The sequence below is a fragment of the Anopheles nili genome, chromosome 2, assembly GCF_943737925.1.
Source record: "Anopheles nili chromosome 2, idAnoNiliSN_F5_01, whole genome shotgun sequence".
In the NCBI taxonomy this organism is placed as follows: Eukaryota; Metazoa; Arthropoda; class Insecta; order Diptera; family Culicidae; genus Anopheles; species Anopheles nili.
Window position 1 is genome coordinate 44320088 of NC_071291.1, and position 16450 is coordinate 44336537.

The window sequence follows — 16450 nt, forward strand, 5'->3', positions numbered from 1 at the left end:
GACAAAAAAATGTCAATTTTAAAGTTAAAAATTTAACGGAGAACGTAATCGTAAAACAATAAAATTGAACAAATGGTTTTAAGAGGTCTTATTCACTATAAATCAATTTTTTCTTTTATTTCTTTTTTTATATTTTTATGGTATCTTTTTACACAAAATAAAAAGATATTTTAAATCACAATTACAGCTTTCCCGCGCTTCGGTAATCTTTTTCTTCTTTAGTCAGCTGGCACCTCAAAACGGTGAACCAAGAAGGACTCGCGAATCATATCTGCTATTCCGGCGTGCTAAGAAGGCATCTAAAGCTGCCCGTTTCAACACGACCGTTAGGTTTTTTAGTGGGTTTATACTAGAAATATTTTTTACATTTTTTACGTACATTTTTGGTAGTATAGTTGACGATCTGTTTAGTTGTTGTTGTTGTCATTTTGCCTGTTATATCACCCTTAAGCTTAGGTTTTCCAGTTTTAATGTTTTTTTGTTTGTTTTTATGTTGCTTGCTCTTAAAGCTATCCGATAAATTGGAATTCTTAAACAAACTAGTTCCGCTCATATCTAACTCGTAACTTTAGTATTTTATCTGTATTAAAATACGGATAATCACGATCTATACCGAAGCAACGAAATTTCTTAAATAGCAGAGAATGTTAAATAAGAAAAATGAAAGTTTTTTTGTATAACGATAAAGTTCCTTGTAAGCCTAGAGCATATTAACGACGTTAGTCAAAAAATTAAGATTTTACTCTACTCTTCTTCACCTGAGGGTAAAGCTAGACAAACCCAAAAGGAGAGGAGCATGACTTGACGAATGATACGATGCTTTGAGAAGAAATAGATGAATGAATTTTAATTCACTACGTTTTTAGTTGTATGTCGGTTTCAGTGCCCTCGATAGAATTCTTTTTTATGTTGAACATGGCTGTGGAAATATTGGATTTGGGCTGACAAAGATGATGCGAATGGTTAGTGATTTCAAGCGAATGCGTGTAACGGCGAAGAACTAACAAATAACATGTTTATGCTTTGCACATCTTAGTCGCAATTGCAGTTCACAACTCTGTCCTAGAGTACTGCGTGTGCTACTGCATTGTTTCGTTTGTCCGTAGGTCATGCTGTGATGCGAATGTTGGTCTGGCTGGATTGAACCTCTTGCAAGAGCACGTTGCGACCGCTGTTGCGCATCGGCGTGCTGGCACTGCTGCCAATACTATAGCTGCCAGTCGTGGCATTCCAATCGGCCACATGATACGGAGCCGGTGGGTGGTAAAGTGTAACCGAAGCGATATAGTTGTTGGGCATTACCTCGAAAATGATATCCTGATACCCGTAACTAAAGGTTGAACCAAAAACGTTTGCCGTATTCGTCGAACCAACCCGATGCAGAACGACGGGTCGTTCAGCCGGCGCCAAGCGAGATGCGATCGCATCCCACTTGGAATAGGCAGTTATCGTTACGGGAGCATCCAACGGCGCATCTTCGGTGACTCTATAGTGAATAGAATATGCAAACCAATTTAATGTTATGCTAAACATGTTTGGGTGTTTCGAATAATTAACTTAATAAGATTAGCAAAACTTACTTATCCGCAGCCAGCTGCAACTGAAACTCGCATCGGTGATACATGTTGAAATTGTAATGGCCAGGATAGTTTGTGTGCATGATAATCTTCTTTGTTTTGTGAGTTCGTGCGTCAAACAGGACGTCGATGCCTATTGTAAAGTAGTTGAAGAAGAAGTCGCTGCGCTTAGATTGAACACGGCGATGGGCACTTGGCGAATGGATTTTCATTTTATCTTCGCTTTTGAAAAACACCCTGTAAACATTGATATTGTTCGTCATTACCGCCAAGGATTGTATGTTCATGTGTTGTGCAAAATTTACCTTGAAGGAGCACCAAGATTGCTAGCCACGTCTTGGCAGCTATCACCAAAAAGAATTTCACGCGTTAGGCACTGTTTCCGGGGTTCTAATGAACGAATCGAGCCCTCAGTATACAACTGCAACCGAAGTCCTCTCGAACCGTGTGCATTCCGAAGCACGGTTGCGGCTTCAAGATAAAGTTGTTGATGGTAACAAGACAGGGGGAGTGCCGGTGGACGACTTTCGACTACGTTTACACCGGAGTAAATGGCCATTTTGGACACAACTGGTGAGGCACCACTCGGAAAGTGCAGCGAACCAAGACCGTGTGCGTAGCCAGGCTGTAGCTTGCTATCTACCGGAAAATAGAAACTCAGCCCGCGAAAATGCAGCGCAAATAGTTGCTTTGCTGCATCGTACACGCCGGGATGAGTTGCTCCGAACGAATGTTCGATCTCCTCAATCGATGGCACTACTTCGGGGGAGTTGAACGGCATGGAACAGTACTTCAGCTTCACCAGCTTCATGTTGAACACCTCGATCGTCTTCAGCCGTTGCTGAACGGGGTCAAAGATTAGACGGATCCCATCCTGGGGCAGGTTTATGATAATATCTACATTAAGTGGGTTCTGGATGTAATACGCCATAAAATATTATGAATTAGACCTATGTTGCACTGTTTTTTACAGACTCGAGCCTACCGTATCCGAATAAAGAACCTGTACGCCTTTAATAATTCCTACTTGAGATTGAATGATGGCAACAGCTTGAGAAAAGTGCATTCCTGGAAAAGATAAACGATAGATTTAAATATTAGCCACAGTAACATCTAATGGATTTATTTTAAAAGAATATAATGCCACTATAAAAGATAACTCAAAATTAACTAGCTGATAAAGTACTCCTGATACATGAGTGTTAGAAGATGCCCGAAAGCATCAAGCCATGGTAAATGCATTATAATTTGATATAATCTTGACTAATATTTTAGAGTTTTTCAAAAAAAATTATATATTTCAGGACTTTATTTATAAGTAGCATAATTTTTGTTATTGTAAATAACATTCTGATAAGAAAAATGAAACAGAATCGACCAATGGAACAGAATCGGACCAAGCAGAAAAGGGGCAGGGCTGGGTTTCCTATGACTGTATACGAAATACACCTAAACCCAGACGCAAAAAAAAACATTCCGCGTTCGCAAGTGTTGTTTATTTTCATCCAGCACGCAATCTCAAACAACTGTCAGCTGATTCTGCTTAGTTGTGTTGGTGTGAAGCAACAAATTCAGTAGCTACTCCGATTACCACCACACAGTAAAATTGAGCGCAAGCAAACCAGCAAGTAAAAGAAGAACCAACACACAACAAAAGGAATCGAAATCAAAGGCAGGCACGGACATGAAAATGCGAAATAAGGCACGAGTCCATTTCGAATTAGCGAATGTTCAGGTAGGCAAGCCTGGTTGAGTCAATGCCAATGCGTTGAAAAATATTTCTCTTATTCGTACCTTCCCTTTCCAAGGTCACAGTATAGCAGGGCAGATCTTAAAACGCAGATACTACGTTTTGAGCATCTGTAGAACCTGCCAGTTGTTTTTTAATGCCTTAACATTGTCCCATTTAAGGCCGCCATTGAATGCCATGGAAAATCGCATTAGTCATTTCATGGCAGACCAACTGACTAAACAAAAACTGTTTGATAAAGATCCACAGCCATCTAATACGCAATTTAAAGAGTGGTCTGCTACACTCGTTGGGCTTTCGTTACTTAGATCGAGCTTACCTAGAACAAATTCCCAATTCTCCGTAGTAGAACCGAGCGAACGCTCCGGAGTCACTTCGAGATCGAGCATATTACCGTTCGGATTAACAATTTACGTCTCTGAGAAGAATAAAACGATATTTTATTCACACTGGCACCAAGGAAACTCTGAAAAACTGAATTTTTCACACTTTGCAACTCTTTTACGCAGTTTTCTTTGTTTTTAATGCTACTTTGCTTCTACACTACCACTACATTGTGTACTGTCTCTTTGCTCTTCATAGATGTTGCTTCTCTTTCGCTCAACGTCAGTAGAGTGATCAAAAATGATTGGAAAATATACGAGCTGGGAACACTGCAAAAGTACACTGTTATTTATTTTCCTCTTATTTAAGTAAGCAATTTACGTTGGTGTATTTAGAAAATGCATCTCAATGTTAAAAAGCTTAGTATATGAACGATCAATTTACCATTCAAACGAACAGCATCTTTGACACAGATGTTAATTAATTTATGATTCTTTTATTTACTTACCTTTATTTTAGCCGATTTATATGATCGTCACAATGGACTCATAATAACACTTTGAATATTTAAAAATTAGAAGACTCATCGTGAAGCGAAGAAATAATTTTACATTCTTGGAAATTAAAATAGAGAAGAAGAAAAAAATGTTTTCAAATATCCAATCTCAAAACTTGTCCTCAAGTACCGACCACTGTTTCATCCGTAGCATCCTTTGAAATTGTCAATGTCTGATTTGTCAACGAAGCGCTGTAGCAAATGGGAAAAATCGAACTTCGTCACAATTTTCATTTTCGCACATTCAGGTCGCAACTGTAACAAGTATTTTGTTGAATGCATGTTAACTTTTCGTAAGTGCATACAAACTGAGTGTTTTCCGTACGCTATCTTGCTACCATTTTCATGTGCGAGTACACAGGATTATTGATAAACATCGCGGTTCTGCACAAATGTGGTTCACTCACTAAAGCCTCTTCTTTTCAGAGGTATCCAACAACAGCTCGAGTGTTTGCGCAACAATTCTTAGGCATTTCATCGTTAAAAACGTGTCGTTTAAGACGCCGTCAGAAGAAAAATCGATGCTGGTGAATCGATTAATAGTGGTACAAGAACGCCAGTTCCAGTGTTCATTTTTTGCTGCAAACATCTCACAAAGCATTGATCGGCGCGGTTGTGTACCATCCGACATTTGATTTATCGTCGTCATCGTAAACACCACCAGTGTTGGCCTCTGCACAAACGTCACATTCCACAGCAAATAGCAGGAGACAAGCACCTTTTGTATTGGAACGGCAGCAATTGGTTTCAGTATTTTTGAAACATTTCCATTAGTGTGCTACGGGATTGCGTTCGATGTTTTAATCCGGATTATCTGGGAGTGCGTACAAAATCTTAACAATTTCTCGTAAATGGTGGTGTCGTTCATGAAACCAACACGTTTCGTATAGTATCGCACCTTCTCAAAACACCCTTCGACTGCGTTCCCTTCTAATCAGCATCAACCACAAGCACTGCAACGCATAAATCGCTAGCTAAAAATTCCATCAAGTGCCTCTGCAAACCGCGGTCATTATGTTCTGCTACAACTGCAAAGCAATGTTATGCTACGTTTCGTAAGTCCATTGACGGAATACCTACTGCATACTGGTTCAAACGATCGCATGGGCTGGACGGAGAGAGCAAAAGGACCACCTTACGGAGCCGCCTTACATAAGCCACTTGTCGGGCCCTGGTACCCCAGAGCTGCCTCCGGCGTGTCGCTCCCCACCGACCGACACTGGATTTAGCTTAGTGCAGATTGCTGGTTTTTATTCGCGCCTTTGGTGATTATCGGCAGCTCAGTGCACGGAATCATCCCCAGTCTTCCGTTTGCAGCTGTATGAGTGCGGTACCCTGAACTTTGGGACGATCAATCCCGTTACTTTGACACTGCAGCAGCAGCAGACCATCGCGAGCCTGCCTCGGTGGCCCCGAAACTGCAGCAATGAAATGCTCTCACCTGCATAATGTTGTGCAGCTCTCGCTGATAGAGTTGTGCAAACTTAAAAAGGTAAGTTTTTTCTCTTCTATGCTTCACGACCCCACTAGCAGCTAGTATGTGATAAGAAAATGCTATCTTTTCGAAGCATGAATGTAAACAAATTGCCAATCACATGTTGTTGTCCTTGGCAACAAGATATATCAATTGAGAAAACACAGAAAAACATCAAAGATCCCTATATTATCAACTTAAAAAAAAATGTTTCCATAACATATGGGTCATTCAAGAATATTCAAGAAAGCGCATAAACAATGAACATTCAAAGTTCAAATCTTCTAAAAAAATGAGAACCCATCGTATCACTTATATTATTTTACTGTTTTCTTTTGCAGTCCATTGTTAGAGTGACTTTTGGGTTTTAATTGTACGCACGACTTGTAAACGTCTTGAAGAGTATTTGAACATTTCTCATTCACTCTTGTTTTTTATGCATAATACGCTGATTCATAGCTAATCCGTTATGATAATCAGAATCCGTAATTATTGAAAGAGACTCATCGTTTTTCGGTGAGTCATTGTGTGTGTTACGATTTTTGTTCGTGCGAATATCATCTGCACCAAACCTATTACAAATTAAACCGGACAATCTTTGATAATTATTTCGTATTATATGCATGTTTTTCTTAAAACTATACTACATACAATTGAATATTTGCCTTCGTGTTTGATTTTAGGATGAATCGTGTTCAAACTGTCGAACCAATGGGCCCAATCTTTGGATATGCTTGCAAAAGAATTGCCTGCATATCGGGTGTTCGGAGCAGTACAAGGACCACAGCACCATCCATTTCCGGGCTAATCGGACCCACTGCATCCACATGAACCTTTCCTCCCAGAGGGTGTGGTGCTATCTGTGTGAAACGGAGCTTTTCCTCACGAAACAGCAGCAGCAGCAGCACCATCATTTTCAGCATCGGCGGACATCCGTCGTGAGCAACGATTCTAGCGAAGCAAGCCGCTATTCGTCCGTCAACAACGATAAGTTAATCGTGCACGCGGACAAGCTGATATCAGGTGCATCAGCGGCAGCTGGGTATAGCGGTACGACGACGGGCGATTCCTGTGATAGCAGTGGTGAAGAGGACGATTTTGACAAGCACGGCAAATGGAATGGACTGGTTGGTTTGCAAAACCTCGCCAACACATGCTACATGAATGCAGCTCTCCAAGCGCTGAGCAACAGTCCTCCCTTAACGGGCTACTTCCTAGACTGCGGGGCCATTTTAGAGACGGATTTGCTCGGAGGTACGAACCCGGCATTAACCAAGCCAGGATTGGCAAAGCACTATCACAAGTTGATACGGGAGATGTGGTGCAAAAATCGCCGATACGTAGTACCTAGTGGCATACTGTGTGGGATTCGCATTGTGCATCCGATGTTCCGTGGGTACCAGCAGCATGATACGCAGGAGTTTTTGCGTTGCTTCATGGATCAGTTGCATGAAGAGCTTAAAGAGGTCATCGCGCCACCACCGCCTGATGTGCTGCCCAGCGGTGCACCTGAAGAGCAAGAAAACCTTTCGGATGAACACCCATCACCGTGCTCGTCACCTTCGCCGTCGCAATCCGAAGGCGAATACGAAACGTGCGACAGTGGCGTATCGGAGCGTTCAAGTCTCTCGGACGATCAACTGTTCCCCGTAGATGTGTTAGTGAGCAAGCGCTTTCGAAAGCTATCGACGCGGTCGTCTAGTCCTCATGGATCGGGACTTGGCAATTCCATCGGTGGGGAGAACCCGGCTAACCAAAGAATGGCATCATACTCCATGCGGCAACAATCGCCGGTAAGCAGCAATCGATCGAACGCTAGTAGCGTGTCTTCTGGCAGCGCAACCATTCTCCAACCCAACAGCTCTTGCGTTGGAGGTGGTGGCCCGGGTGGTGGAGGTGGCGGTGGTGCAGGGGAACCTGCTAACGAAATCACGGGAAAGGAGAAGCTCCCACAGCGTTCGATCATTAGCGATATTTTCGACGGAAAGCTGCTCTCGTCAGTGCAGTGTCTAACATGCGATCGAGTATCGACACGTGAGGAAACATTTCAGGATCTCTCACTACCGATTCCTGGCAAGGATCACCTGGCTGTGTTGCATCAAACACAGGGAATGAGCGTTTCGTCGGGATCTGGACCGGGTCTTTCGTCGCACTCGGTAGGAGTTGGAAATTCGGTCACATCCGTGAGTGGCCTTGGAACAGGATCGAGTGGGGGTCCCAGTACGGGTTCCAGCAGTGGCATTACTTGTTCCGACGCGGTCTACGCGGTCAACGGCGAAAGCTGGATGTCGTGGTTTTGGAATTTAACTCTCGTGAGCTGGATGCGGTCGTGGTTCTGGGGACCGGCAGTTACACTACACGATTGTATGGCGGCATTTTTTAGCGCCGATGAGTTAAAAGGAGACAACATGTACAGTTGTGAGCGTTGCAACAAGCTTCGAAACGGCGTCAAATACTCACGCGTACTAGCTCTGCCCGAGATGCTATGTGTGCATTTGAAACGCTTCCGGCACGATTTGTCATATAGCTCGAAAATTTCCAGCCCGGTCCACTTTCCTTTGTACGGTCTGAACATGCAGCCGTTTCTGCATAAGGACTGCAAGTCTGAGGTTGCTATCTACGATCTGTGTGCGGTGATCTGTCATCATGGCACGGTAGGTGGGGGCCACTATACGAGCTTTGCGAAGCACGACCCGACTGACAAGTGGTTTGAGTTCGATGACCAACTCGTCACCCAAGTTACACCCGAACACGTGCAAAGTTGTGAGGCGTATGTGTTGTTCTATCGGAAAAATAATGCCAAGATGGCAACAGTGCGAGCGCAAGCTAGTAACCTCCTGACGATGCAGGAGCACGCATCTGACATACGATTCTACGTTTCACGGAATTGGCTCCACCGGTAAGTGTTTCAAGACGAGGCTCCAACACATTTGTATGCGTAATAATTAATTGAACCTCTTTTGTTCAGGTTTAATACGTTTGCCGAACCGGGTCCGATCGATAACTGGACGCTGCTCTGCCCGCATGGTTCCTTCCCGCCGAATAAAGCATCGCACTTCTCCAAACTGGTTGTCCCGTTCCCGCAGGCATTGTGGGATTTTTTGTACAAAAAGTTTGGAGGTGGACCGGTGTGCAATCACATCTTTCCATGCCACATTTGCAAGAAAGCCGCCGAAACGCTATCAAGAAGACAGCGCTATGAGTTGGAAACATTTACCGCTCACAACGATGATTTTCAAGTATGTGGCAGCACAAAGGCAGAACTATCACTGCGTTCCAGAGATACATGTATATATTGTGTTCTTTCTTGCAGTTTAATGATACACCTACCACGATTTATGCCATTTCGATGGCTTGGTTCCGGCAATGGCAGTTGTTTGCACGCGGATTAACGACGGATGATCCAGGACCAATACAAAACCGGTCGATTGCTATTGTGGGGGACACCAGTGTGCCGCTGCGTAGCGTTCGTCCCTTCTCCGATTATGCTCAGATTAACGCAAATCTTTGGCACTTTTTCCACGGTATCTACGGTGGCGGGCCGGAAATTGTGTTACAGGGCAATCCGGTTCCTCCGCCGATACCCCAAGTGCCAACACAGGTAGATGATCAGAACAAGCAACAGCAGCAATCCCCAATTGTACTCCCAAAGGTAAATCATATCAATGCAACCATTGAAACCATTTGTTTAAGCGGAGGTTGTCTTCTTATCTATAATTAATTAATTAATTAATTGGATAATTTCATTCAAAATTCTTGTACAGCAACGAGAGAATGAACCGATGGATGTAACGGAGGAGGAATATTCGCCCGATGCACGGTCAACAGTCGTCGTCAAGCAAGTCGACAGAGACTCTGCCATTGAAGTAACGATTACTGAACCACCGTCAGTACAGCATTCCATTTCGTCTATCATGAATCCGGCAATCATACTCAATGAAACATCTAGCTCTAAGCCTCAGAAGAGCGTTTCGTTCGAGGATACCGATGCTTACCGCGATGATGAAAGCAGTAGCGAAGATCCAGCATGCGACGATAGTAGTTCGACACAAAAACAAACAATTCTACCATCCGATCGCACGAATCCCGTATCATCGAAGCGGAAAGCGCATGCTAAAGCTTCCTCGCGCCGCAATGACATTTCGGGCAAAGCGTTTTCACTACCCGAAGCGATTAAACGCAAGCAATATCAGACAGCTTCGTCTAGTTTGAAGCACACAACGACGGAGACCAGTTCGTATCCTCATACGAACGGAGGCAACTTGGGAAGTACAACGGCTCCTACGCCAACAACGACCGTTCACGGTGTAGACCATTTGGGAATCGGAACCAGAAAAGATCGTCGATATAGAGACAGCTTTTTGAAAGCTAATGGATTTTTTGGGCCCGAAGGTGAGACATTCGCAGCAAGATGGTTTGATTTAAATGTGTGCCAATGATTTAATGTGGATTGTTTTGAAATGCCCTTATTTTCAGGCAAATATCAAAGTTCATCCAATGAATATGCAAACGGTGCAATGGAAGGAGACGGGAATTCTTCCCATCACAACGATGTCAATGCCGGAATGAGTTCAAACGGACGTCCCATAGTCAGTTCATCTTCTGTTCCCACTTTCATCGGACAGTCAGATGAAACGACGTCGGTCGTCGGGGACGCTGGGAAAGCAAACGTAGATGAATTGACTCCTATGCTAACGCATTCACATTCCGCGGATGCTGCTGCAAACACTAACGTGTACGAAGCAACCGCAGATATGCAGGATGATGAAAATAGCAGCAAAAACGGTAGCGTATCGGTGCCCTCAACAACTTCCAGTGCCAAATCGTATAATCAGCAGCGCAAGGGCCACCACCGGAATGTGACAAATGTTGACAACACGTCAGATGCTCTATCCGGCGCAATGGCGGAGAAGGTTTTGGAAGGAATGTCTTTCGGTCGACGAAAGATGAAGTACATGAAAAAGCTAGCTGGCCGGGCTAATACCAGCGGAGGGCGGGGTCGTAATGGGGCGGTGTTTGATGAAAATAATGCTGACGGAGGCACCGTGCTGCCGTTGGCAATTAATGGGATTGGGGAGCAGGGCGTGAAAGGTGAGGGAATCAAATGAGAACGGTTGCGCCGTTTCCGCTTTCCATCGTTTCGATGAATGTATATCGTACAGCGACGGAAACAATGGAGCTCGGAAACTGCCCGCGCCTTAGCTAGTTTCGTTTTTGTTCTGGTAATATGCTTTTATGTTAGGTTACCTGGTGACGGAGAAATGTTTCTGGTGTTTGTTGAATAATAATTCCATTCATACATGCATTCTCTAGCACATGCGTTGCAGGTCCTTGTTGGGTTACTATGTTTTCTCGTATATGCACCATCCTGGATGAAGATGCAATATCGATGGTGCTTAGGTTTAAGGCAGGGAAGACGAAGGAGCTCTGTTATTTATAATTATCTAAGTAGTGGTTAACGTTCTCGAACGAATGGTTGCTAGGAGTACACTCCTATTATCCAGCATCGAGGGAACTCGAAAACGTATTGCTTGGGAATACGCATTGTTTGGGTTATAAATTATTTGTGCTATCCAGTTCTGTCGCTTGCTACCTTGTGAGCAAGATTGTTTTTGTTGATTTTGGGTGTTCTACTGGAGGAATATTAAGGACAATGTACTATGCTGAGAAGGTTATATGCTGTGAGCGATGCATACGCGAGAAGAGCGCAACAAAGGAAACCCCGATGAAACGAGAGCATTTTGAGTGTCAAAAAAAGTGAAGCCAAAAACTAACGTCTGCAGAAAGCGAAATTAGGAAAATTATGCAAAATCAATTACTGATGGAACGATTCGTTCCGTGGAAAGTAGTTAGCCATAAAACGGGCGTAATGGTGCACGGAAAGGTAGTGAAAAGGATTGACAACTCCCATTGAACAACTTCATTCCTCGGAGCTTGTGATTCGGGTGTCCTGTGCATTTGAGACCTTTGAAATCGATCGGTTCAAATGCACCTCAAGAAATGTGAAAAAAAAATTGTTAAAATTGGAGTGATACTGTACCAGGGGATCAGTAGCCGTCATCTCCCACTGGTAACATTATTCGTCTACGCGAACGAAAGGTAACTGTTTCGATTTTACATGTTTTGTTTTGTGATTTTAATGGCTTCTTTTCTGAAGATAGTTATTTCTACTTTAAAACAGGCGGCTTTTTAGAACGTAAGGGCTCTTTCAATAAATCGCATTTCAGGGGTGGTATGTCTTAAATCATGGTTGAGGTTAGAGATAGAAAAAGAACGATTGCCTAAAAGCAAAGCAAAGGCACATCGCCTAGCTAGTAATACAAGACGTAAGGTATTTGGCCAAAACAGTATGTCCGTTGTTGGCGTTGTGAAACTGTAGCGTTTTGATTCCAGGCACAGTTGCACGTATTGATACCAATAAATTCGCTACAAACCACAAAGTTTACCAATTCCAAAGAAAACAAAAAAAAGCAAATGTTTTGTTTCTTTTAACATATATACATCATCATTCCGAATCACCATTTGTATCTAAAAATAAAACTACTTCAAATACAGAAAGTCAATTACGGTTGCTTTTTCAGTTTCAGTCATCGTTAATTTTATTCCATCCTAAGGCAGTATATTATAAAACAAATAATGAGAAAAAATTCCATCTACTAGTTTGAAATGCGATAGTCTAGCAATAATGCGTATCAACTGTTCTTACGTATTGATAATGGAGAATAATTTGGTGTGGTTGGGCCAAAGAATGGACTCCGTTAACGACATGGAATGAATGGACATGGTAAAAGTCACGTAGGCTTGGCTCGAAAGATCTCGCGTCCGTCCGTCATGGTTTCCTCAGTAACAAAATCGAGCCAAGTTGCGTCTTATTGGGAGATCAATGGGCTGCCCAATTATCTCCCGACGGAAGTAATTTTGAACCCTTAACGAGAGATACATTGATGTGTTGCGCAGCACCTTTGTGACATTTTGTTTTGTATTTACAAGCCGTTTGTGATATCTCAGTATATATGAAAATAATAGACCCATTTTTTACGAATAAACTTATTTATATTAACATACATCTTATATGATTTTAAAATGTCTCACCCACCGGTAAAGCCATGATCTGTAATTATAAAACAAATTGCGTTAGTTAAAACTGCGCTAGTAATATTATTCACCACACTTACCGCACTCTTCTTCTTCGCGTTCTTCTTCCTTCCTTGTTGAGGTTCGGATCACCGGCATTTCAGCTTTTTCACGGAATAACGCGTATGGAAGTGGCTCCTGCGTTTATTCCTCGCTCCTTCGATTGCAGGATCTACAAAGTACACACGAAAAGAAACAATATCGATTATTTGAAGGTTTCATTTCACAGTATGCACGGAATATAAACTTATCTTATTTAGATTCTTTCGATCCTTTTCACGATCCCGTTCGTGTCGTTCGTTGATTTTGAATCTTCCGTTGAATGAATTGCATCCATACAGCTGTGATTATCTGAAAATAATAAGTAAATTTAAAGCACCAACTTTATCTAGCTGCAAACTATATTTATTTCAAAATAAGTTTAACCCTTTCCGATGCCTCAACAAAATGGTTCAGCCATTTAAGCAAATCACTCAGTAGAAGAAAACCGGAGGGAAAACCGTATGGGACAATTTATTTTATCAATTTTGTAATCGTCGCGAAATTATCTAAATTACATTTACGATAGCTTTTCCTATAGGAGAGATGCATTCATAAGATGCCATGCATGAGAAATTCTATTCATTGATTTCAATTTAAAGCATAGACCGGCAATTGTTTCTACGATTGGTTTGCAAAGCATATTTTCATAACGATTCAGGTGCTTGTTTATATTAACAAAATATGGTATTGAATTTACTCATAACCGAGGGTAGGCTTTCTGGTTAAAGGTACAGCAATTCGTACATTTAGCCAATCGCTTCGATCAGAAAGCTATTGGATTGGTTTTACCCTTAGCGAAGGAATTCTGTTTATGATAAACACCGAAGAAGCAAATCCAGTACAATTGAAAGTATGCGGAATGATAAGGAATGAATGATTGGTTGGCGATGGTAATCACGATATCGGGGGATCGATGGATATTACCTACGTATTTATTACCGATCGATATATTACCTACCGAGCTCCATCACCTAAACATGGGAAACGGAAGTCCTTCCCTGCAAACCAGCCAGATATGGATAACGGTTTTGTAATGTTGAGTTAAAGTAATTATGTTCAATGTTTTTTTCTACTTTCATATAAATAATATCGACTGTTGAAAGATTAGTTTTTTATATTGTCAAAGACATATGATTTTAACTGAAATATTTGCGCTCATATCTCTTGATGGTTCCTACTCATTTGCTCAAAAGAAATAATTTAGTCTGTAAGAAGTTTAATCCAAGCACACTTAACGCCAAATACCCTAATCATTTTTTTTAATCCACTAAAAATATCTGTCTTTTTGATTGTGATGTGCCGACCATGAACGTAAAATAATGGTGCAGATCAGAAACAAACTTGCGAGACGGGATTTTGCTAGGCAAATTCAAGTCAGTTTCACGTTATGTTCTCAGTGATCTCAATATATATTTTAATCGGCGTCATAAGTTGGCCTTAAAAGAAAGAAAGTCAAACGTTAGCAACTAGTCAAATAATATGAGACTCGACGGCTGAATCGGTAAATTTTCGACGCTCAAACATTTCAAGACAAAACTTCATCTCATCATCAATTCCAATTTCTCCCCTCTCTAATTCGACCCGAAATAATTCAAATTTGCAAAGAAAAGGAAGAGAGGCAGAAAAAGCAAAGGCGGCAGCCAAGCACAATAAGACCTAAACAGAACGAATAAAAGATCATGGGGAATCGTTTCGACACTTAGAACACTCAGAGCTTTGTTCCACTCCGACATGCACACGGTCAATAAGAGCTTGAAGCGAAAATAACGAGAGCGCGTACGGGGCCTGAGCTTCCTTTCCACATGGATTTTTTTTTTATTTCATGATCACTCAATTTTACGCGAGCGCAATTGATTTGCAACACAACACATGCTAGGCAACATCCTCATAAAACGTCGACTTTTGACTGCATCTCGACGTCGACGCGACGGTCGAGGCGACGATACGAAACGTCGGCTCGACGGTCGAGCCGACGATATTTAACGTCGCCACAGCCCTAAATGCTCGTCGTGCGGCTCGTGATCAGCTGCGGTTTCGATAGCTTCATCATCGTGTGGGATCATCGCATGAATCGTAAGATGAGCATCATCACGAAGGCTCACACGCAAACCCGCAACAGAGAGCTCGATGCCGTCGAGATCACTGCTGGGTGCTTCGATGAGAAGCAGCAACTGCTGCTGACTGGTGCACGGGACGGATCGATGAAGATCTGGAACATCAGCGGACGTTTCTGCATACGCACGATGCAGATGGCTGAGGATTGCGAGGTGACGGCCGTGTTCTGGCAAGCGAATCGGATCATAGCGATGGGCTGGAACCACCGAGTGGTCGAGTTTGCGGCGTTCTCGGAACACGATGAGTATCCACGGGGTTTGCAGTGGCGTAAGCTGCACTCGGACGATATCCTGTGTGCGTCGGTCACTACGACATCACCAGCTGCCCTAGCGACTTGCAGTTATGCGGGAGAACTCGTATTCTGGAAGCTTGAAACGGGTCAACCATATCGCCGGTACGATGCGAAGAGTCCACTATCCCACATACCGGTGCTGTTCCACAGCAATCTTGAGCCACAAGAGCGCAAATTGCCATTACGGCAGTCTATTTTTCGTGCCAGCGTAAATCGACCCTGGCAGCGACGATTGTCAGGTATCACGATGCCTTCGGGATTGGAGCAGAGAACCAGCCACCGTGGTGGAAGCGAAGCTCAGTCTACAGACTGGCTACACACAGCATGCTGAGATCGGGTAAGGGCGTACTGTCGAGTACCCACGTCTTGCAGCGTTTTAACTTCGACGGCACCGATCTGATCGTCATGGTGTGTTTCCAATCTTCCGTCCAGTAATTTATCACACCTTCCCGGGACGTGGTGATCCAGTGTCCTTGTGACCAGCTTATACTTCCGTCCTACATACACGCATAGTGTGCGAGTGAAAGAACCAATTTCGATCGAACAATTTCGAGGTGCTTACTTACGTAATAGACCATGGGACAGAAGTCCACCTTCACGATGGTATAGACCTGACGACGAAGCTTCAGTACCAGATCTTCTGCGATAGGCGGATCACGCGATTGCTTCACCCCCAACGGGTCATCATCCTGGAAGCCGAGAATGAGGTAGCTGAGAAACTCATCCCATTGGCAGTACTCGTCGTGGTCGGTGTTGATCTGCAGCCACAGTGTTCGATACTCCTCCTCGGTGTACTGTAGTTTGATGCGTCCCAAAAGTTCGCGTAACTCCTGCGAGCTGAGGCGGCCATTATGCGTCCGAAAGTGTGCGTAGAGATATTCTATCTGCTCGCGTGTTACGAAACGATGAACTTCCTTATCGAACTGTTCGGAAGAAACGCTGTCAGCCGCCATTACGCTGCGCAGTGTACTCGCTCCCCGTGTACTAGTACTCCAACGATGAACTTTTTTTTTTTGTGTATTTTTATAGAGACTTTGAGCCGGCGTGGCTACATTCGCCTCCCAACGATGAACTGATGAAATTTCTTCCGTTGCATCTTGTTTTATAATCGGCATATTTCCATGGTAACAGTGATGCACTTTTATCTTATTTTTGAACATATTTAAATTTGAATAATTATCTGTGA

General features: G+C 43.1%; 2 protein-coding genes across 2 annotated transcripts; one reads left to right on the plus strand and one right to left on the minus strand.

Moving 5' to 3' along the window:
* Positions 1–64: 64 nt before the first annotated feature.
* Positions 65–3716, minus strand: LOC128730953 (PHAF1 protein CG7083). Its single transcript, XM_053824044.1, has 5 exons — positions 3647–3716; positions 2563–2645; positions 1883–2490; positions 1581–1814; positions 65–1525 (listed from the first exon to the last, which is right to left on the minus strand). The coding sequence occupies exons 1-5, from the start codon at positions 3714–3716 to the stop codon at positions 1108–1110; spliced, it is 1413 nt and encodes a 470-aa protein (XP_053680019.1). The 3' UTR covers positions 65–1107.
* A 1917-nt stretch (positions 3717–5633) lies between these two features.
* LOC128730528 (ubiquitin carboxyl-terminal hydrolase 20) lies at positions 5634–12163 on the plus strand. The gene is made up of 6 exons (XM_053823580.1): positions 5634–5699; positions 6365–8580; positions 8650–8920; positions 8995–9333; positions 9446–10073; positions 10158–12163. The coding sequence occupies exons 1-6, from the start codon at positions 5634–5636 to the stop codon at positions 10787–10789; spliced, it is 4152 nt and encodes a 1383-aa protein (XP_053679555.1). The 3' UTR covers positions 10790–12163.
* Positions 12164–16450: the final 4287 nt, after the last annotated feature.